This window comes from Phodopus roborovskii, unplaced genomic scaffold (genome assembly GCF_943737965.1).
Source record: "Phodopus roborovskii unplaced genomic scaffold, PHOROB, whole genome shotgun sequence".
NCBI lineage: Eukaryota > Metazoa > Chordata > Mammalia > Rodentia > Cricetidae > Phodopus > Phodopus roborovskii.
In genome coordinates, this window is record NW_026125391.1 from 23,198,040 (window position 1) to 23,221,024 (window position 22,985).

The 22,985-nt window shown below is 51.6% G+C and overlaps 1 protein-coding gene across 2 annotated transcripts in view; it reads left to right on the top strand.

Moving 5' to 3' along the window:
* Ttc7a (tetratricopeptide repeat domain 7A) overlaps window positions 1-22,985 on the top strand; it is a 103,938-nt gene that overhangs the window by 75,451 nt on the left and 5,502 nt on the right. For both annotated transcript variants that reach the window (XM_051175222.1, XM_051175223.1), the window contains exons 16-19: window positions 6,086-6,202; window positions 8,936-9,030; window positions 10,671-10,805; window positions 17,729-17,931. In XM_051175222.1, the coding sequence (XP_051031179.1) occupies window positions 6,086-6,202; window positions 8,936-9,030; window positions 10,671-10,805; window positions 17,729-17,931 (550 nt within the window). The remainder of the gene's footprint in view (window positions 1-6,085; window positions 6,203-8,935; window positions 9,031-10,670; window positions 10,806-17,728; window positions 17,932-22,985) is intronic.

Below are 22,985 nucleotides of genomic sequence, written 5' to 3' on the forward strand. Positions count from 1 at the left end.
GTCTGGGTTGGGGAAGCCAGGGAACCCTTCACGTGGATCCCATGCTGTGTGCAGGCTCTGGCCTGAGGAGTTAGACTTTACAGAGGTGTGGCCACCTCACCCAGAGAATAGCCTGCTTTTTCACTCAATTATATGTTTTCTATAAAAATAGAACTCTTCATTAAAACAGTGTAGCAGGCCCAGCCAGAATTACTAATTACTGTCCTTTAAAGAGATAATGTTCCCTTCCTTATACTTGCCGCACCTGCTGCCACCCTTTAAGGAGCCAGGGAGAGCAAGAAAAATTTCCCAAGACCTCAAGAGCACAGCGGGGACCAGTGGGCCCAGGGAGAATGGAACGTTCTGGAAGCTAACCCCAAAGGCTTGCTCCCTTCAAATTGCTCAGGTCCTGGGGACATCCATGGCTTTCTAGGCCTTGAGAAATCCTTCTGGCTCAACTACATTGTTTCGTGCTTTGGCACAGGTTTGTTTGTTGGGTCTGAATGAAAGGCACTGGGAGATAAGAGCGTAGCCCCAACCTAGACAAACCCAGGTCTGGCAGGAAGACAGGTCTGAGAACAACAGCTAACAGTTCTCAAGGGGAAGCATGAGCAGGCACTGGAGGGCCTAGGTCATCCTGACTCAGCTTCCCAGCTGCGTAGTCTCATTCAGAGAGGCTGGGGTATTCGCAGAGAGAGAACACAAAATGAACTGGAAAGAATGAAGTTCCCCCTGATCCCATTTGGCAGGAAGTGAGCCAGGGCCAGGGTGACTCCCTTACCGTAACACGGTCCATGAGGTGAACAGTTAAGATGTTTGTGAGGGAGCCTGAGCCTGAGCCACGCTCAGGAGAGCTGAGCTAGACAGTGGGCTTCTGTCTCTAGCTCCCTGCTAGGACCAGGCATTTGCAAGAGGTTTATCACAACTAAGGCTGCTTTCCAGTTCATCACAGAGGCTACAGAACAGGCCAGGAAGCTCAGGCTCTTTCCAAAGCCTTCAGAGACAGCTGGCCTAGAAATGTCTTCAGAGTCTCATAGGGTTTCAGCTTCCAAGGAGGAACCTGCCTTGAGCATCAGGCAGGCTGAGCTGTGGATAGCTGGGTGCTTCCCTGGGGTTTCTCAGTTGCTGCTCCTAGCTCATCAGGGCTCAGCCTCTTGGGGAGTGTGCGAGTAGGTGATTTCCCTCCTGTTTTACAGGTCTGGAACCTGTGACATGCTCAACAGAGATGGGACCTTGGTCCAAGTTTCCATCGCCCAGGCCAGTTTTCATGATGCAGTTTAATGACAATAATGTGGCCAAAGCTGACCCTCCCTCTCCTGGAATAGCTTCTGTCAGAGTGCCTGACACATTTTTGCCTTTGACCCCAGAGAGGAAGGCCTCCATCCCCAGTCAGAAAGAGCCAGATACCCATATACCACACTTAGAACCCACAGCACTCCTAGAACCCATGCGGTACACCTGAGACCCACTCAACACATCTAGAACCCACAAGGCACACCTAGAACCTCCCCAGAGCCTGTCCTGTGAGGTCAGACCTGTTTGTGAGCAGTTTGGGCTGGAATTGACCAGTATGTCGCCTGCCTGGTGTTGTGTGTTCCTCCCACACTGCAGCTATAAGAACTCAAGTGATCAGACTCCCAGGCTAAGTATACACTGTGTGCTAAGTGCCCACCCAGGAAGTAGGGAAGCCAGACACACTGCTGCTCCATGAGCGAGCTGGTAGAACTTCTTGGCCATGTTGGCGCAAGCCAAGGGGACACAAAGATAAATGGTGACTTTCCTACCTACACCAGGACTGGCCACACACTTGTTCCTAGACCATCTGGCTAAAACAACTTCATATGAACCTATCTTTATTATTAAATTTTTAAGCAAGAGAGAGAGACATGGCGTGTAATTAAGTACCAACTGAATACACAGTCTACCTAGGGGCTTCTTGAAGGAGGACCTGAGCCTTGGAATTTTTCCTAAAGTCTTATTACTTATTCAAAGACTTTTTAGACTCATCTATATGGCGTGTGATGGGCCTGAAGGTGGGGGAGAGCCAAACTTGTTCTCTGCCTTACCTGTACCCTAGAAGCTCCCCTGGAAGCACAGGGTTCTGATGAGGCCATGACCATACCTCCAACCAGTCACAATGGTTGGGTAGGGAATGATTCATTTTCTGGGCTAGATACAAATGTCTTTGTGAGAAGAACTGGATTCATATTCTTTATGAACCTGAGTTGTTAGATCCCTGAGTTCGAGACAGGCCAACAGTGTGCACTTCCAGACATTGTGAAGGCTTAAACTGGAAAGGGGTGCGTACAACTTGTGGTGGTTTGAAAGAAAATGGCCCCCGAAGAGAGTGGTACTATTAGGTGTGGCCTTGTTAGAGTGGGTGTGGTCTTGTTGGAGGAAGTGTGTCACTGTGGAGGTGGGCTTTGAGGTCTGATGGATGCTCAAGATACCACCCAGTGTCCGAGTTGCCCTTGGATCAAGATGTTGCATTCTCCAGTACCATGTCTGCCTGCCCACTGCCATACTCCCAGGCACCACGTTGCACCGTGATGATAATGGATTGAACCTCTGAACTGTAAGCCACAACCTCAGTTAAGTGTTTTTCTTTCTAAGAGTTGTCGTGGTGTCTCTTCACAGCAATAGAAAGCCTAAGACACAGCCCCATGGAGATACTGAGAAAGTTGGAGGTGACATCCGTGTAGGAGATGTGGCAGGGGGAAGGGTGAGCCCCAGCAGAGGCCACACTGTGAAACAAAGCAGGAAAAAGTGTCAAGGAGTTGTTGACACCAATGCCATTAGCCCAAGGTCACAGGGGAAGAAGCCACACTGGTGCATGTGTCCTGATGGCGTGGACATCAGGCCAGACAAGTTCTGTTGTAAGATTCCTCTGGCAGTGTCCAACTACCTACCAAGGAATTTTCCTCAGGAGCTAATCTGGAGCCTCGGGCCCCTCAGCCTGGGGCTCACACTCAAGGGTGATGTTGGAACCTCTGGCCCAACCCAGGGAGGATGTGGTTGGGTTGAGAAATTCCACTCCAGGTCGCTCATGCGAGTGGAATGTCAACCACCAGCAGGACATAGCCTGTGTTGATAGAGGCTGTTTGTCCAGCTCAGCTTTGTCTATCCCATGTGCATGACACTTCTGGCCTCTCCCAGGAACCCTCCTAGCTCTGACACTGGGATTTCGGTATGACTTAGTGGCAGCAGTGGGAAGGGGGCCCTGGCTGAGAAGGCTGTCTGTGGAGAGTCCCAGAAAGCTGGGGGCTGGTCAGCCCTGGTAACTGGCCTAGAACTGCTGTTCTGGCTACCTAAGGGAAGGTTGGCCTAGGCTGGCCCCCACCCCCACCAACACCCTGGCTCTAAGTGCCACTCACTGTCTTCCTGCCCAGTTCAAGTTCCGATACTCTCCCACACTCCTATACTCCCAGCTATCTCCACCCAGCTCCAGCAAGACCCCCTTCCTTGTTCCTTCCCTTACACTGGGGTCAGATCCAAACACACAGCATTTTAACATTTATAGCACTCTAATTATTGCCTTAAGGCAGAACTTACTTGTCTCTCCTACTTCATATTCCCGAAAGCAGAGGCACCTCCTAACATTGGCATATTGGGCTCTGTGGGGACCTGGGAAGGAGAGATGCTAGTGGCCCCCATTATCCCCGCAGCTGTCCCCTCAGGGCTTGGCCCTGTTCTGCCCAGTTCCTGCCCTCAGGACCTCATTCACAGAGCATGGGTCGTGAGCCGATGTTCAAGAAGGGTTGTAGAAGGGTTGGGGAAACTGGAGCTTACAGTCTGGGTTGAGCTGGGCGTGATGGTACATGCTTGTAGTCCCAGAGACAAGTGGTTCATCCACAACTTCAAGAACAGCCTAGTCTACATGAAGAGTTCTAGGTGTGCCAGGTCTCCATAGCAAGACCCTATTTCAAGAGCCAAACCAAAAAACAACAAAAAATTTGGTAGGTGCTTTTGTAACATGCAAGAGGCTCAGTGTAAATCTCTAAGATCACACAAAACAGTGTTGACATTAAAAAAAAAAAAAAAAAAAAAAAAAAAACAAAAACCATAGCTCTTGTCTTAAAGGAATAAGAGCTAGTTTACTCTGGAATCATTTTGAATGACCACTATAGACAGAAACTTTTCTGTTGTCCCGCCCAGTCCCACAGTAACTTATAAAATAACCACTCAGAGGCTTGATATTAACTATAATTGTTTGGCCAGTGGCTCAGGCTTATTACTAACTGGCTCTTACATTTAAGTAAACCCATTTCTATTCATCTGTGTATCACCATGTGGCCTGTGGCTTACCAGTAATGGTCTGACATCTTACTCTTCTTACAGCTGTTGGCATCTTTCTTGACTCTACTTTCTTTTTCCTTGTATTCCTGCCTAGCTATATTCTGCCCTGCCATAAGCCAAAACAGCTTTATTCATCATCTGATAAAAGCAACACACATTCACAGCATATAGAAGGACATCCCACATCAGACCGCAGTCCCGGGAACACAGATTTAGATTACCCCAAATACCATGTTCCAACATGGAAGCCATTTTAAAAGGTTTTAGAGTTGTGGCATAACAGAGAAAGTCATAAATCTGGGCATGTTTAAAATACACTGGTGGGGCTGGGCTGTGGTGGGACACGCCTTTAATCCTAGCACTCGGGAGGCAGAGGCAGCCCGATCTCTGTGAGTCTGAGGCTAGCCTGGGCTACAGAGTGAGTTCCAGGATAGACTCCAAAGCTACACAGAGAAACCCTGTCTCAAAAAAACCAAAATAAATAACACTGGTGGGTACATCAGAGAGGCAGGGACAGCGAGATGTGGGAAGCTTTTCTATATGTTCTGGGTGCTATCTGATGGTGTACTTGGTTTTGGGATTGTTAGAAGGTAGTTGCTTGCTAAGTCACTGTGACTTAGTTCCAACATCGATGTAGGCAAGGAATGGCTTTTCAGGAGGGCCCAGAACTTATTCTAAGATCAGGTAGTTAGCCTCTGGACCTGCAGTATTCCATTCTCCATGGTCCTGACACTGATCAGCCAGTCAGCCTCGGCAGACGGATTCCTTCAGGAGTGTCGGTTCACAGCCAGATGCAGCCTCTTTTAAGAGGTTTGTTCATGCAGGCACATATCTGCATTCGTAGCACATGGTTGGCAGAGGTGGGAGGAGCCGAGGGTCGAGGCCGTTCTCAGCTACATGCTGAGCTCTAGACAATCCTAGCTACATGAGAGCCTATGGAAAACACAACTCAGCTTTCCTGGAGCAGGCATGCTTCAGCACAGATAGTGACCAGGTCTATGTCGTGCTGATCATCTCAGCAGTGGGCCTCACTGCTTGCTGAACACTCTGGGAACTCAGCCAGCCATGTGCAGGTCTCAGTGGTCCAGCCGAGATTCTGCAAAGGCTGCCCCGGTAGCTGCTGTATAATTGTGTTGCCAGTGTGCTGATCTGGAAACACCGATACACTGTGGTACTTGCATGCCGCCTGGTCCCCTCTCCCAGCACAGGTGGGCCTCGATAACAAGGTAAGGCTAGCACTTGACCCAGCAGGGCTTCCTGGCCCTTCCTAGTCCTTCGTGAACCAAGAGTGCTAATGATCTGGGTTAAATGCTTTGGCCTCTGCTGATGTGTTCAAGGTAGTGATCCGAAGCTGCTTTCTGACTGCAGGGGTGTGGCCCAGTCATCCACGCACAGCAAAACATCCATACACAGGAGATAAAAGACTGTTTTCTAAGAGTGGTTCTCACTGAGACTCCATCCTGTGCCTTGTTGGGCACAGAAGTAGAAACCCTGGCCATATGTTGGCAAGACTCAAGGTGCTTAGCTCAGCTTGTAGGGGAGAACACACCAGGTGGGGCTGGGAGATACGCCCAACAAAGGCGGGCGGTAGGGTGGACAGGGCAGGCACCAGCAAATGCTGAAAGGTATCGTCTCATTGTTTGGTATGAAGAGGGGAAGAAACTGAGGCATGGAGACAAGTCTGATGGGCATGGCAGAGGCATGCCTTCTGTGAGCTGGGGAGGTGGTGAGCATGTGGGACCCCCCCACACACCGCCACCCTCCAGCTTCACCCTTGGAGGGCCTGCTGACTGGCTCTCCTTCCCCATAGCCTGATGTTCACCAAGGTGAAACTGGAGCAGGTGCTGAAGGGTCCGGAGGAAGCCCTCGTGACCTGCAGGCAAATGCTGAGACTGTGGCAGACCCTCTACAACTTCTCTCAGCTGGGGTAAGTGCTATCCTTGCCCCTTGGGTTGCCCCAGGGTAGAGGGCAGGGTTGGCAGGTGACAGTTTTCTGAAAGGCCTCAGTGCCTACACAATGTGGTTGTTGGTTTGGATGGAGATTTGGGACTTGGTGTTGAGGGATATTTTATATCCTTGGATCAGTTTCAATCCCTCAACAGTCTTGTGTACCACACACAAAACCCCGGTTAGATTGAGCTCAGGGTGGTGGGAAGGTAGAAAAGCCATCACTCAGTGCCTGAGTCAGGTCCCAGGCTTCTTACTTTATGTGACACATCAGCAACCCATGTCCTCTGCATTATCAGAGGCTGAGGTCTGGAGCCTTTGTTTAATTTGCCAGTTGCTTACCTATTGAGTGAGCCCTGAGTCCCAACCATGGAGCCTATGTACAGGGACCTAGAAGTCCTCCATTCTCCTTAGAGGAACCTCTCTTCTAGGGAAATCAGGAGACCCAGGAGATGGGATGGAGTCAAAAGCCTCAGTCAGAGTCAGCCTTCCCTTTGCAGGCTACCGGGCCTGGAATATTCCAAAGCAGGGCTGAACTAGTCGGCAGAAACTTCCAGAAAGCTGTAGCTGATGGATTTTTTACACAAGGAGTAGCCCAAGGACCATGCTCTGATACAGGTGGATTTGCATTCAAATGCCTTTTGCTGGAGTAGGTTCACAGCCTGGCTCAGTTTGCACAGGAGTTGCCCTGGAGCTGGCTGCTCCTGATCGGGCTGGTGGATAGGCTGCACATCCCAGCGGCCAGTCTAGACAAGGCCCCACAGAGTGGTAGCTTTGACTCAGAGCAGCAGCCTGTGGAGCTGCCAGGTATTCTCACAGGGGCAGGGACAGGTGAGCTTACCCTGATGTTCGCAGTCAACACACACAAGCTGGTCCATTCCGAGAGGTGGGAGGAGCTGACAATGCAGAGAAGCCTCTTCAGGGAACCATGCAGCTCCCTGAGCCCAGCATACAGCAGGACCAAGCCACTGCTTGGCCCACAAATCTGGGTCCAGCACCTCGTGGCTGCCTCAGGAGACAGACAGGAAGGGGTTTTCTTTGAAACTTAGAGCCATAAACCAGAAGCCAGTGCTTATAAAATCTAATCTGGGGCAATCATAAACTAAGACCAAAATCCACAGCATGAGTATCTGATCTACCCACCGCGGACCCAGCCAGCCTGCAACACTCCCCGCCCAATGCCCCTGTGTTCTGCTCAAACCACACTGCTGGTTCCCATCACCCCCAGTCCCTCCTTCTTGAAGCTACTGCCACCCAGCAGCCACTCAGCTGTCCTTCAAAGTAACATGTGACATGTTAACCATAAACTATGCGGAACAGTCTCCCCAAGGCAGGCTGTTTCAATGCCTCAGGAGAGGCTCTCATGGGAAAAGAGAAAAAGTATGCTGGGTGCCTGGATGGAAGTGAACACTGATGTAGGCTTCTGTGCAGGTGTCTGAGCCTCGCCTCCTGCTTGTTTTCAAAAGAACCATGAGAAAAATCAGAGAGGCGGGAAGGTATAAGACATCATCTCAGCCTTTTGTCTCAGGCTTATTGACTTCCTACTGAGGTGCTTTCAGGATTAGGGAAAGTCTGGGTCACTGTTCTATTGCTGTGAAGGGACACCATGGCCAAAGCAACCTTATAAGAGATAGCATTTAATTGGGGCTTGTTTACAGTTTCAGAGGCTTAGTCCATTGTGATTATAGCAGGGGACAGGCAGGCAGGCACAGTGCTGGAGCAGTAGCTGAGAGGTACATCCTGATCTGCAGGCAGACAGGGGAAGGGGAAAAGGGAGAGGGGAGAGAGAAAGAGAGAGGAGCAGAGAAGAGATAGACAGGGCTTGAAACCTCAAAGCCCTCCCCGAATGACACACATCCTTCAACAAGGCCACACCTCCCGATTCTTCTAATCCTTTCAAATAGTACCCTTCAAATAGTGCTAGCATTCAGATATATGAGCTGTTCATATTCAGCCCACCACAGTGGCAAAGGAAAGGACACCCCTGATCTGCTATTCTTGGAGAGGTGGTTTTCTTTGAAGCCCACTCAAGATGGCTGAGCAATTACAAACCATGTCAGGACCAGTGTGAACCCGGGTCAGGACCACAGAGATGCCCTGGCCTGTGACACCATCACCTATGGAGCCAGCATCTTAGTGTACCTCCAATGGGAAGACACCTCTGGCACCTTTCCCTCCTGAGTTTCTTTGACCATGAGAAGGTGCTGACCAAGCGTGCAACAGCCGCCTTTCTGAGCAAGGGCTCCCTCTTGGCTCTCCCACACTGAGAAAATGAAAGTACCACCACCACCACCCCCCGCCCCCGCATGCAAAGTGGGGTGGGAGATGTAGGGACCTAGAGAAATGGATGGAAAACAAAAATGATACCACGACGGTTGTTTGTCTGTTGGGGCTGCCCGTAGTCTGAGCGTGGCAACTGCACCTTCACCCAGGCTGTCCTTAGACAGAAGCCAGCCTGCAGTTCCTGTGCCTGGAGGTAGAGGCCTCACTTTCAAAGAGGGCATGGATACGGTGGTGTGTTCCTGTCGTCAGCCTGTGTGTACAGGACCCATGCTGGTCTGTCTGTCTTTCTGCTTGTCTTTCCCTGCTACTCTGGCTACACCTCAGACTCTGGCCTCAGAGTCTGCTGAAATGGGATTGCCTCGTGCTCCCTGCTGGCCCTGGGGATGCTAGACCTCTGCATCATGGAGTCCTGCCCTCCTTTGCCTTCCAGAGGCCTGGAAAGGGATGGTAGCTTTGAAGGCCTCGCAGTGAAGAAACAGAACGGCATTCACCTGACCCTGCCAGATGCCCATGATGCAGACTCTGGTAAGACCGGGGTTGATCTTGGCTCTGGGTGGGGCTGGCAGTTGGCCCACAGATGGGTGGTGGCCACCCATTGTGGGCAACAGAAGAAGGTCCATACCTCCTAAGCAGAGTGGGGAGAGGAGTGGGAGAGAATGGAACAGAAATATGGCCTGGACAGAGACTGCAGCTCCTCAGACCAAAGCCAGAGGCTGGGGGGGGGGGGGGGTGGCCAGGGCACAAGCAGAAATGAATGGGCAGAGCTCAGTTTGGTTCAAAGCTCAAGGTTGACTCTTAAAATTTATTTATTTATTTATTTTTATTTTATGTGCATTGATGTTTTGCCTACATGTATGTCTGTCTGTGGGTATCTGGTCCCCTGGAACTGAAGTTACAGACAGTTGTGAGCTGCCATGTGGATGCTGGGAATTGAACTCAGGTCCTCTGGGAGAGCAGTCAGTGCTCTTAACCACTGAGCCATCTCTCCAGCTCCTCAAGCTTGACGACTCTTTACTAGAAAAGCTCACCCTGAAACCCAGGGCTCATGAAATTCAAATGAGAATCAGGAATTACAAACTGAGGACCTGCTTCCAGCAGAACACCTTGCTCAATGACACTTGAGAAATTAGTCACAGAATGGAAATGTGAGGGCAGTGGGACTTGGTAAAACTGTTCTTATCCCTGCCGACCTCTGGGAACCTGAGTTACACTGTGCTTTGTTGTTAAGAGAGATGGAGTGGATTTCACTAGCCAAACCCAGGGCTTGACCCCAGAGTCACACTGCAAGGGTGCCTGGCTGCTTGGGGAACCACCATCCCCAAGGAAGGGCATGGTGTGTGTAATTAAAGAGAGAAGAATTGCATCGTTATCAGGGCTTCCTGTGTCCTTGTCTCATAAACCGGTCATCTCTGGTTTGTCTCCAGGCCTCCTGAGTTTATTGGGGCCTTTATTGCCTCTGAGAAAGAGAAAGTGCTCGTGTTTCACCTGCAAGGGAATTTCAAATGTCAACAGCCTATATATCCTGAGTCTGGCCTGTACCACCCACGGCCACAGCCAGAGAGGTTCTCCAAGGGTATAGGTTAGCCATGAGCCATTGCCCAGGGATCTTTTACCTCCCAGTTATAAATGGGTGGGGTCTTAACATAAGTGAAACAGTGTGTACTATGGAAACAGAAAGTCAAAAATCACAAAAGAAGAAAGATAAAAAATCACCCCTCCTCCGTTTACCATCCAAGGAAAGGCTTTTTAGCATTCTTCCCATGCACACCCATGTTTAAGTTGTTTTAATGTGATTGTGTCCGTTCACCTGAATAATGTGAATGCCTTTTCATACCAGTGCCACACAGAGTGTTGGTTGTAATGTCTTCGGAGCCTTGCATGGCCATACTTTCACTTGTTTTTACTCAGCCCCTGTTGTCGAACATTGGGTCATTTTTCTATTTTTCTGCATTAAGGCAAGAGTGAGATGAGCATGTTTGCTGCCATTTACGGCGATTTCCCCTTGGAGAGGAGCGGGCAGAAGACCCTCCCTAGGGTCCGCGAGCTGCTTTTTGGCAGCTGCCCTGGATGCCTTCTGCCGTGTGCTGCTGGGCATTGACTGCTGCTAGGCCAGCAGCATGTGGTACCCTGACTTCTGCTCAGCCCTATGCCCTCTTATTTGGCAGGCTCTCGGCGGGCGTCATCTATTGCTGCCTCAAGGCTGGAGGAGGCCATGTCGGAGCTGACCATAACGACCTCAGTCCTAAAGCAGGGCCCCATGCAGCTGTGGACCACGCTGGAACAGATCTGGCTCCAGGCTGGTGAGTGTCCCCTGATCCACTGACATGCCCATCTGCATATGAAACCACCAGATGCCCAGATGAAGGTGGGGAGGTGGAGATTTCTGATGAGACTTAATAGGCTTATACTCCTGAGTATAGTTCTTTTTCCCAACTTACCTCTCCCCCGCCACCCCGAAAGTTCCCCATCCCTGCTCAGAACTCAGATACTGAGATCTTGTCTAAGTGCCTCAGGAGAAGAACAAGACTACCCACCTCCCTTCCCCTGAGGTTTCTGCTTGTCTTGACTGGCTGGCTGTGGGGTCCCTTCTTTGCCCAGTGGGGAGAATGTCTGCCTCCCTAACCTGAGAGGTTCCTGGTGGCAGTAATGTGAGTGGTTTGAGGTCGGGAGAGGCTGCTCAGATAAACAGTCCAGAGGGCTAATGCCATGGAGACTGCTGTCCAGGTGACATACCTTTTGATCCCCAGCCAGCACTGTTCCCACAGGCAAATGAGTGCTAGAGGATGGGTTTTTGGAAGCCCTGGCTGGAGTCATGCAGGCTGATACCCGGCTAGCCCTGGGGTGTAATAACCGATCCACAAGTGAAAGCAGTTAGTATGGCACATGGTGGGTTTTCGGCCCCTAGCACATGGCTTCTGTAGCCACCCTGTGGCCGTGGGCCCCACAGAAATGCCGAGGAGTGACTTGCAAGAAAGTGTTTGGAGACTTAACCTGACCGTGGAGTGGTGGGTGACAGGGAAAAGAAAATCCAGAATGAGAATGAACAGTAGAATAGAACATCTTGGGCCAAGTAGAGGATGAGAGGAGACCTGAACCTATACCCTGCCTTTGGTCCAAAAACTGCCAAAGACTGGGCTCCAGGGCCGTGTTTCCCCTGGGTTTGTCTCACCCTCCTCCCTGTCCTCATAGGAATGGGCTATCATCTCCAAGGAGGGGGATGGAGTAGAAAGCAATAGACGATCAGTTCCCTGGATAGGTGGTATTGGCAAGTCAGAGCTGGGATGCTCATTAATGAGAACCCAAGGCTACTCACGGCATGCTTTCCACATATGGACACATTAGTATGCAGCCAGCCCCCGCACTTCTTGCCGTGGCTCTGAATCTGAAGGGGGAAAAATGGACCAGGATCCACAGGAAGCCTAGATTGACAGCATTGCAAGAATGCAAATATTGCCCCATTTAGCATCCCTGGACTCCTTATGATGCTCGGGGAGCCGGGGTTGGGCTGCACAGTAAGAAAGGGAATGCTGAAGGAAGTGAAGGTGTGATAAACAGTGATGTTCCTGCTTTCTTCCCTGCCTTCTGAGAGGCATACCAGAGCCTCTGCTGGGAGTCAGCATGGTCATGGGAGCTCCAAGGGCTGCACCCCTGAGCCCTGCCTGTAGCTCTCTAGGCCTTTGTTTTCCAGATGTGTCTGGGATTTGCACTTGGATGCATCTGAAACTGCCTTGTGTTTCTTGGGTGCATTGCCTTATACTGGGATAGTGGTGTGTGCTGGTAATAACTCCAAGGAAAGTGAAAAGCCTTCCAAAACCTGGAGCAAAATTTGGGTGTGTCACTATAAACATACCCTTCAGTAAGTCACTTTCTGCTTTGGACATTATCATAAATGTCCCTGCACAGAGAAGTCTGAGAGCAGCCTATGGATACAGGTCAGAGCTGGGAAGAAAGCATGGTTTCAGCAGACGGATCTGGTGTGGTCACAGATCCGAAACTGGGGCGTCTTATACAACATTTATTTCAACAATACAGAAACTACAGCCTCAGGCGATGCCCGCCATCTCTAGGGTATCGCTCACATCTGTATGGTTCACAGTGGTTCCTTGTGACACTCCCATTCTGAGACAGAAGATAAACATGGAGGGAAAGGGCTCTCCTTCTTCCCATCAGGGCACATGGTAGAATTTGCATGCATCGCTTTCACCTCATGATTCATTAGCAGGGGCTCCCTTATTTGACTGTCCCTAATTGCAAAGGACTCTGGCATTATTCTGCATGTCCCTGTGCCTCACTAATTCATGAGATCTGTCCTCCCAGAAGCAAGGGATAAACAGAGGCACAGCTTCTATGGACAAGAAGGGAGTGAGAGAATGTGTCCTAGGTCCCTCGTCTTGAACATATTGGGTCCCATTTGTATCATCTGTCCCTGGGCTGCCATCTTCACCAGAATGTACTGAGTACCTATTGGAGGAAAAGCTTCCAGGACTGGTCACCAAGGCCACAACTTCTCCCCAAAGTGCCCCACCTGACCCGGGCTAAGCATATAGTGATCAGCACCTCCCCCAGCCCGCCCCCCCCCCACATACACACGAATACTAACAGGTGCTATGAATGTGCAAGGAAGAAAAGGATTCTTCATCGTTTCTGAATGAGCTAATCTCCCGTTTGGTTCGGGGTGAACTGTAGCCAAATCTGGTCGGTAAATTCCATTGAGAAACAACCCTGGCTGGGAATGCCTTGCTCCTTCTCTCCCACACTTACTTCTCCTTCCACTCCCTCAAGCCTCCAGGAGGGTTTGCACTGAGGCGAGCGGTAGGGGCCCTGCTTCCAGGGCAATGGGTCTGTGAGAATGGGAAAGCTGCGACCAGGCCCATGTGGAGAGTTCCTTTCCAGAAGAGGACATGGACACACGCACGCACGCACGCGCGCACACACACACACACACACACACACACACACACACCTACCTCCTTCTCACTACTGATAACATCCCTGACAGCTTACAGTGTGTACCAGAGAAAAGGGGCATAGACACGAACGAGGACTTCCCCTGCCCTGGAGGTTCAAGGACTCCTGGATGGCTCTCTGCTCTCTGGGTTTGTAGGACGTGGACCTGGTCTCCAATCCCCAGTCAGCCAGAGAGCTTTAGGGGCCTCATCCTGTGAGTGGAAGCCACCCTGGGTGTGTGTGTGTCTGGGCTGATGTTTACTCTAAAGTTACAACAGAGCTCTTAGGAGGGACCCTGCCTTTCAGGGCAGAGGTGGGCTGACAGCACAGGATAGGAAAGGATCACAAAAGCCATCTGGCATCCACCCTCTTACCTATCTTTGCTCTCCATTCCCTTCCTGTCTTTTGACTTTTTGCTGGGCTCCTACTTGCTTGCTCCTCCTGTGTTTGATACCTTGGAGGACCTCTTCTACAATTTTCCTCTCCCCTGCTTCCCAGTCAGGACCAGTGAGGTCCTAGGCCCTGGCAGCCATGCTCTCTGGGACTCAATGCTGGTGCCCCACTGACCTGTCTCCACCCTATTCCCACTGTCCTTTTCTCTCTGCCCTTATCCTGAGGCCCACAGCTCCTGAGGGCCTGCTTTGTGGGAGCCACACTTACCCCCTTTGATATGGGTTAAAATGTCCTCACTATGGAGGTCAAGGCCAGGCAAGGCAGATTCCTTCTAGAGCAGTGGTTCTCAACCTTCCTAATGCCATTTAATACAGTTCCTCATGCTGTGGTGACCCCAACCATAAAATGATGTCATTGCCACTTCTTCATAGCTGTAATTTTGCTACTGTTATGAATCATAATGTGAATCTCTGATGTGAAAGGGTCGTTGGACCCACGGGGATCATGGCTCACAGGTTGAGAAGATCCTCGTCTATTTCCTGTCCCAGACCCTGCTCAGTTGGCTCCCTTTTCTGAGGTCTTGGCAGGTTCTCACCTGGGAAGGCCCTGAGACCCTCTGGAAGGGCCCCCTGCTTCTCAGCCTTGGGCCAGGCTAAGGACAAGACCCCCCCCCCCCATTGCACAAGAGTGTGGCAATGGGCCTCAGGGAGTGAACTTAGCCAGTCTGGGGCCTAGAGCCCTGGTCTTGGCAGGAGTGGCAGGGCTACTGGAACCATCTCTGGGTGCAGGGTGAGGCCAGGATGTCTCTGAGAAGAACAATAAAAGCTACGCTTGCAAAGCTCCATTTGTACCCTGTGGAGAGGAAGCAGAGGAGAATAGTGAGGGAACCAAAGGAGGAAAACCAGAAACAGACTGACGAGGAGGCTGAGATGGTGGCAGGGGGGAAGAGGGACAAGGGGCTGGGGGAGGGGGAAGGATGTGCTTTGACTCTCAGGATTCTAGAACAAAGGTTTGCTAGCTGCCCTAGATGAGGCTAAGCTAGTAGCAATGAGTGCTAGCCCCGCCCTGGTCAGGGGAACGCATGGGTGTGGACATGGCGGGCCTGACAACCGGATCTGAAGGAAGAAGATCCAGGCAGTGGTGGGCACCATGCCACCAGGTTCCCTCTGCAGTCGCAGTTGGCTGGCCGGCCCGCCGGCTGCCTGGGCGGCTGCCTGGGCGGCTGGCTGGCTAAGAGCACCATGTTTGGTAAAACAGCAAGCTGTAGCTGAGGGCACCTGCCCAGGGACACGGAGCTGAGGAAGATATGGCATACCGAAACCCCCAGGGCTGTGTGGCTGCTTTCAAGTTGGGAGGCCTTGCCAAGGAGCCTGGGCCAGAGCCCTTGGGAGACCTGCCTCTGCCTCTGGGCCGTGTCACCTGGCTTCCTTCCTGTGTGGTAAAGACCCATCAGAGAACAGAGGAGCCCACTTCCTAGGGAGTGTTCCTTGGGATGTGGCTTCTCAACTGGGCCCAGGGCCTCAGAAAGTCAGGGTGGGGTTGGGGGAGCACTAATTGAAATCTGTTGATGTGTACACACTGAGTGGTACCCAAGGTGGGGACCAGGGACAGTCTCCCAGGGGCTTGGAGGCACAGGGCAGCAAGTTGTAAACAGCTTAATGAGTCATGACAGAGCCAAGTGGGCCCAGCCTGGGGGCTGCTGAGTGAGGTTTAGGCATTGAGTCTGACCCTAGCTCCTCAGAGCTCCTGTCCACAGAGAACTCCCCGACAGGGGCTGGTGTGTGTGTGTGTGTGTGTGTGTGTGTGTGTGTGTGTGTGCGTGCGCGCGCGCGCGCGCATGTGTGGTGGGCATCCACCCTCCACCAAGCCTCACACGGCACCTGTGTCTCCGCTGTACCCTGGGGGTTTTGCCGCAGCGGAGCCTGCCTGCAGGTTGGCCTCCCTTGTTTCTACCTGCTCAACTGTGAACCCCTCTAGAAAAATCTCCTTGACCACACCACTGTGGCCCTGACCTGACCCACCCTGTACCTGTAACACCCAGGAATGCTACCTGTCATGTCACTGTCCTCGGTCGCCACTGCCACTTCCCTGTTTTCTCTCCTTATGGGTGGGCTGAACATGTAGCCGGTATTCAGTGTGGTTGTACCTTATAGACTCAGTTGTGAGCACAGCCTGTGCAAAGGCTCAGCAGAAGAGTGGAAAGGAGGCCTGATGGAGACAGCCAGCTCCCTGACCACTGGCCAGCCTCACCCTGTGAGGTCCTGGCTGAAAGCCCCCATCTCCTGATATCACTTTGCCTCTAAGGACAGGAGCCTTAGGTGTTGACCTGTCCCTCTAACCACAGCATGAGAGTTTGGCTGCTCCGATTTCTCTTCTCAGATTATCCCAGCTCCTTCACCACCATTAGGAAACAGTGCTCCAAACGCTGTGATATTTTGGGATGAGGCAAACTGATTGGATTACACAGTGAGCTTTAGGTAGCCTCCCTGCCTAAAAACTCCTCCTGACAGGCAGAAGGGATGCCTGAGTCAGGTCTGTCCACCTCTTTCTGGGAGTTTCCATTGGAAATGTCTGTTACCTTCCCCACCCCAGACATGCTCTGAACTGGTGTAACCTCAGCATTCAGCCCATGCTAGGAAAAGCTCTTGGCAGAGCCACAAGCCAGACTCTGCTGGCCTCCCGCGCTCCCCATCTGTGTTGCCATCCTTCTGTGACTTCCGCATGGGCACCGGCTTCTGGAGGGAGCGGCCGAGCCCTGGGGGCTGCTTGGAAAGAAAGGCAGAGTGGGCCAGCGAGCGGCATTTCTAAAAGCGTCTGTGGTGGGCGAACGCCTGTGCAGTATGGGGCTGAAATGCACAGTTCTGGCAGCTGCCTGGGGATGGGAAGAAACTGCACCTCTTCCCCTAGATCTATCTGCCTGAGGATCTGATGCTGCCTGCAGGCCACAAGGGGTGTGTATGTGTGGTGTGGTGTGGTGTGGTGTGGCGTGGCGTGTGAGCATTAGAGAGAGGCTATGGGGGGGAGGGTGTGTGTATGGGTGCATGTGTGCGTGTGTCAGCTTTAGAGAGGCTGGGGTGGGCGGGCGGTCCGCAGTTATCCTTTCTTTAAGAGGGCTGGAGCAAGGCCCTCCCTGCCTCAGCTTAATGTTTTATAGTGAAGATATCGACTACCTGTAAAGATTAATGAGACAAAATAGCTTGTGAAGTTGTGGTTTGCCTCCCAGTCAGCTTCTTTAAATACAGGTGGTAGCCATGTCACTGTACCACTTGGTTTGAGCTGTGTGTGCCTCATCAGAGGCCCCAGATCTCTCCGCCCCCATCCTTCACAATACTCTGTTCCTTCCTGGGCTCCAAGCACATGCCAACTTCATCTTGAGCATGTCAGGGCCTAGTAAGTCCCTCGGCTAGTCTGCTGAGGCTGAGAGTCACTAGATCTGTCCCTATCCCGCCATCCACCCAGAGAAGCAATGAACAAATACAGTGGACAGACACTGAAACACACGTCTCAACAACATGCAAGCAAGCATGCATTCAACCCTGAGCCACACTATTCCGCACTGCCGGGTCTAAAGTCAGGCGACCTGACACAAACTCTATCAGCTTCTCTCTGTGTGGTTCTGCGTTTCTAATGTGGGGTGAGGGTGGGAAGTACTTTCTCTGGGGTTTCTGTGGCATTGGCTGAGGTGGTGTTATTACCCAGCATGGTGACTGACAAGAGTAGGCACTTTGAGCAGGATACCCAGTGTTACCCTAACCCTTCACAGCAAGGTAGCCTTGTGTCATGACTCCTGGGCTTAGCGTCAGCATTCTTGGCTCAGGGATGTGGGCTGGGGCCTTTGACTTAACCACCACTCACACTTCCCTTGGCCCCTCTGTCTTCACAGCTGAGCTGTTCATGGAACAGAGACACCTCAAGGAAGCAGGCTTCTGCATCCAGGAGGCTGCTGGTCTCTTCCCCACCTCTCACTCGGTGCTCTACATGCGAGGCCGGCTGGCTGAGGTGAAGGGCAACTTAGAAGAGGCTAAGCAGCTGTACAAGGAGGCGCTCACCGTGAACCCGGATGGCGTGTGCATCATGTACAGCTTGGTGAGTCACCCTCCCCTCCCGCCACCTCCCTTCACATCCCCTAACCTTTCATGCCAGCACCTTTGCTGCTGCTAGGCATCTCTAGGAAGTGGCACCCCGGCAGCTCTGCTGTGAGAGACATCTGTAGTGTCTTATAGGTGTGAGCTGTTTCCCTCCTATCAGAGTCTACTTTGGTGGGGGGACGGGGGGGAGTCTAGAAGGGTTGGCTGGCTTTTTTTTTTTTTTTTTTTTTGTGGCTTCCATGTTGCTATGAAATTCTCTATGTGATCTTCTCCCAGTGATTCTGAGGCCACTTGTTAGAGCCTTACCCTGTGAGCCAACCCAGACTCTAGGCATTTCCCCAGAATGCCTTTTGTAAGGGTCTTCAGTCTCTCCTCAGTCGTTGGAGATGACTTCCATTCCATGAGAACCTTGAGTCTCCTTGGGGAGGTTCGGTAGTTGAGAAGCGGTACCTTCTACCTTGGGAGAGCATGAGTAGGTGAGTCAGACTTGATTTGGCTGAGCTGTCCAGTGAAGATTCTGTGGTCCAGGAAGCATCACTGTGTTTCTGTCTGGTAGAATAAGACTCTACAGATGACCTTTGCCCCTGCATTTCATAGCTGCTTCCAGAGAATGGAGATCAGGACAGAGTAGCATGAAGTTAGCCCCCACCCCCCTGCAGAGGCATGAGTGGTCTCAGGAGGACCATTTCGGAGCCCACTGTTAGCAAAGATGCCCCCTCACCTTGGGAATGCTATTGCAGTCTCCCTGACATCTGGCACAGGGAGAGCACAAGGATGGGAATCGCTCCATGTGGCCAGAGGGTTTCCATTGCCAAAAGGGGACTTAGCCACAACAAGAAGCCATAGGGGTTGGGTTTCAAATTGGGTTAAAGAGTTTAAGTATATACTCAGAAATCATGTGAAAGAATAGGGGAAAGGGCTGGACCAAAGCATCTTTATGTCCTCTCTAAACCCAGTAGTCCTTGAAAACAGAACCAAGCAAAGATTCCCTGCTCAGCCCTCACTCCTGCTACCAGGTTTCTTCCTAAGCTGTTTGTTTGTTTGTTTTTTGTTTATTTGGGTTTTTTAGCCCCAGATAAAGGAATCATAGGTCACAACATCACACACTGTCCCTTCCCATAGCTGCCTCCTGTCCTGTGGTCAGGACAGCTAGCGTTTGCTGTTTTACAAGGCACCCCCTCCCCCCATTCCTCCTGCATTTCAGACATCAGCTTTGCTGGTTAATGCCTCACTAGGGGTCATGTCCAGAAAACTTGATTATTGAGGAGGACCCGGCTGGCATGATTCATGGATCTGAGCCTGCAGTCTCAGCCCCCAAGCCCAACAAAATCCAATAACAGGTACAATTTCAAAGTGACGGTGTACCATTTTTTCATTTATGCTTATTATTGTTTATAGCTATTTTCTTGAAATTGAAACGGTTGCCAGCCATGGGTTTCCATGGTAACAGAATAGCTGTCCAGAGTAGCTCCCTGCAGATGTTACTGACATGGTCCCTTCTCTCTTCCTGGGGTGCCTTGCTGATTTAATGAAATTGGAGCAAGTCGGAGCCAGGCCTGCCCACTCTCGGTTACCAGCAAGCAGAGGGGCAGTCGGCTCCCGCGTGGGCAGCCCATCCCCTTTCCACAGGCTTTGTTCCTGCCAGCATCCCACGCACATGCATAAAGAATAGCAAACTGCAAGGCTGGGAAAGATTTACTAAGCATATTTTCCTAAAGACGTGTGAATGCTTTTAGCATGTTGATCTCGAGTGTTCCCTTCATCTAAATATCCTCCTTGTGCTGGCCTGCGACTCAGGACATCTGGGCTCTCATCCTGGCTCTGGCCTTGGTTAACTTAAGAAGAGACTTAACTTCCATGTTCCTGATGTTCCCTTTTGTAAGTAGGTAGATAGTAATTGTCCTGAGACTGCAGTGTTTTTCTGATCAAATGAGATCATGCACATGGAAGTCTACAGTGAAATAGGAAAGGAGGTTAAGACAGCATACAGACCACTCTTCTCCAGCCTGCTCCACTGACAGACATTGGTAATCAATCATAGCTCAGCTTTCACTGAGCACCAGTGGAGCTTGGGATTTTTTTAAATGTGATATAACACAGTGGGAAATACTTCTAGCAGGTTGGGTCAGCTTGTTATTTCTGCCAATATTTTGTGTATTCTTGGATAGATACATCCCTTGAGAATTATCCAGAGAAAAGAACTTAGAGAGGTGTCTCCACCACCATGAAGTCATTGCCAAGGCAGGTTCCTGGGGAAGACATTCTAGCTATGCAACACCATCAAACCTTTATGAAAGCACAACCTGTAGTGGGTGCAAACAGGAGAGCTATCCTTCCCCAAGGGGTTTCAGCCACATACAGGCCTGGGCTAGAAAAAGCTCAAGTCATGGGGAAGTCCCCCTTCCCTAGGGGCTGGAAAGACGAGTGTGGGGATATTCCTAGGGTACTGTACAGGAGGCCGCGTTTGGCCCAGCAGTCACAGAGCAGGGCTGGCAGCACCAGGAGAAGAAAGCTCACACATGCGGGGGCTGGAGGGTGGGGCGGGTGGAAGGCTGCAAAGCTTTCTAAGATAGGGACAGGTGTTCTGCTCCTGTGTTCCTCCATCATCCTCCCTGGATGCCATGGGGGAGCTGAGCTCTTTCTGGTTCTAACTTCACTCTCCACGGTGCCGGTTAGAATTCCACACCAGACCAGACTACAAGGCATTGCTTCCTTAGTGGTTCTGTGCCAAGCAAAGGAAACAAAACAAAGAAAAACTCTCTACTGTGCCCATAGCAGAATCCAGAGCAGTTTGATGCATGGTCCCTCTAGTCCTGGAGGCTGTCACCTATGCCGCATTCAGTGGTTTCTGAACTGAAATCAAATCACAGGAACAGGCACTGGGAGTGTCTGCCAGGCAGCATCTGCCTTCCGCCGCCACCGGAAACCCTCCTCAGCTGAAGCGCTTGGATTCGGTGTGTTGGTGGTAGGATCTAGTTGAGAAGCCTGACATTGTCTGCCCCACAAAGCGAAAGTAAAAAGGCAGGGTCTTTGTCAGCAGAGGAGGAGGATTGATGTTGGGGGGGGTGGGGGGACTCCAGGCTCCTGCCCTACATCTCTGTTAGAGAACTTCTCGGCAGCACTGGACACCTCCAACACAGATGGAAGACAGGAATGTCAGTGAGGGCCCTCCCAGGACTGTGTTCCTATGGTGGTACCTTAACAGGGAGGCTGAGGTTGAAGTCTGACTCCAGCATTCTGAGTTGATGCCAGTCACTCCCACCCGGCCCCACCGGTGAACAGCAGCAGTAAATGAATGAGGATTCGGGCAAGATGACAATCTCCGGGGTAGTCTGGAGCACCCTCCTAGACAGACTTCAGCAGAAAACTTAAGAGTTTTAGAGAGGTGACATGACAAAGGGGTAGGAGCTTGGATCTCTAGGGATAGCCGCTTCGGGGACCCTAGTGGTGGACAGAGGCTCATGGTCAACTCTGCTGTGTCCGTTCTGGGGCCTACAGGGGCCTGGCGTTGACTTCTGAAACCAACCTTTGTCCCTCTGGTAGAGACGAAAGGGGACTTTGTAAATGTCTTCATTTGCTTTTAGGCAAATGGGCAGAAGGCAGAGTTTTCCCTGTGTCTGCTTCTTTCCCGTTGCCGTTAGCCCTAGGTCGCTTTTGAGCTATGTAGGGAGCTGCAGCCCTTCAGCTCTCCACAAGGGAAGACCCAAGCTCTGGCCACCCTTGACTGGCCTAAGGAGTGTAAGGTGTGTCTCTACTCCCCAGACAACTTGAGGCCCTCGGCCCTATGTGGGCGTTCATGGGCACGCAAGATATTGCCTTGCTTTTTCAGGGACGGACTCCCAAAACACAGATTCCTGCTCTCTTCCTGGGGATTAGCTACACGTTCTCCTGGAAGCTCTCCTCATTGGGCATTGCAGCCACAGTGGGAAACCCTTCCATATCGGCTTTGGCTTGTAATCTAATGCCCAGGGATACAGTTTCTGAGGTTGTCTCTCTTCCACGTGCCCTGGGAAGGTGTGGGGGTAGCACTGTTGCCCCCTCATTCCTCCTCCTTGGTAGCAGAGTGGCTTCAGCTATCCTTCGTTGGCCCACGCAGTGGTATAGCGTGCAGCGACTGCACGGGGGGGGGCAGAAGTGGCTGCGGCTGCAGGGGGGGGAGTCAGAAGTGGCTGCGGCCCCAGGGACACCTTTGTGCACCTTTCACAACCCTTGCTGCCTCCCACCTCCAGCACTGAGGACAGGTTCCTGAGGCCAGAGAGGTGGGCTCTGGCCATGAAGGCCCATGTAGCATCCCCACCCACCCAGCCTTCCCAGTCCTGGAGGAGTGGTACTAGATTCTGGTGGCCAGCCTTGCCCACCAGAAGGTTATGGGAGAGATTGGGCTAGATTGTTTTCTTTCTTGTCAAGGGGATATTTTTTGGCCCTGGTGACTTCAAAGCATGTTTTAGGGCTCAGATGAGCTGAAGGCTGCAGGATCAGTGTAGGGTCCCATAGTGGCAAGCAGCCTGAGCTCTGGCCCTACCTTTAGCCACATTGTTGGGCCACATCGTATCAGTGTGGGGTAAGGGTCTTTGGTACAAACTGCCTTGTAGTTCCAGGGGAAATTATCAGCAGGGAGCTGAGGAGGGAAGGAGGAAGAGGAAGGCCAGAGGAGGTCAGAATTCCCTTTGGGGTTGCTTCTAGCACTGGCTAGCTGGCAAATGTTTTAAGAGAGAGTTGGGCAGAAGTTGAACATGGCTTTCAAGTCCACCTGACCTACGCTTGAGGTCTGCTTTGCCTTGCTCACTGTTTAACCTCGGCCAGACTTCCTTCCCCTTTTCAGAGGTTTCCATGTTCCTGGCTGGAAAATGGGGACGGCTATGCCTAGTGGGTAGGGCTGCTGTTACAATGAGGCTAAGCAACTGTGTAAGGTCACAGGCCAGTGGCTAAGGTCATCTGTACCTTTCTCACTTTGAAGTGAAGCTCCCGGGCCACGTTCAGCTGCTCTCAGTTGAGCCAAGCTCAAGGGTGTGTTGCACCCAATCTACTGTTCACCCAGTCCCCCAGAAATAG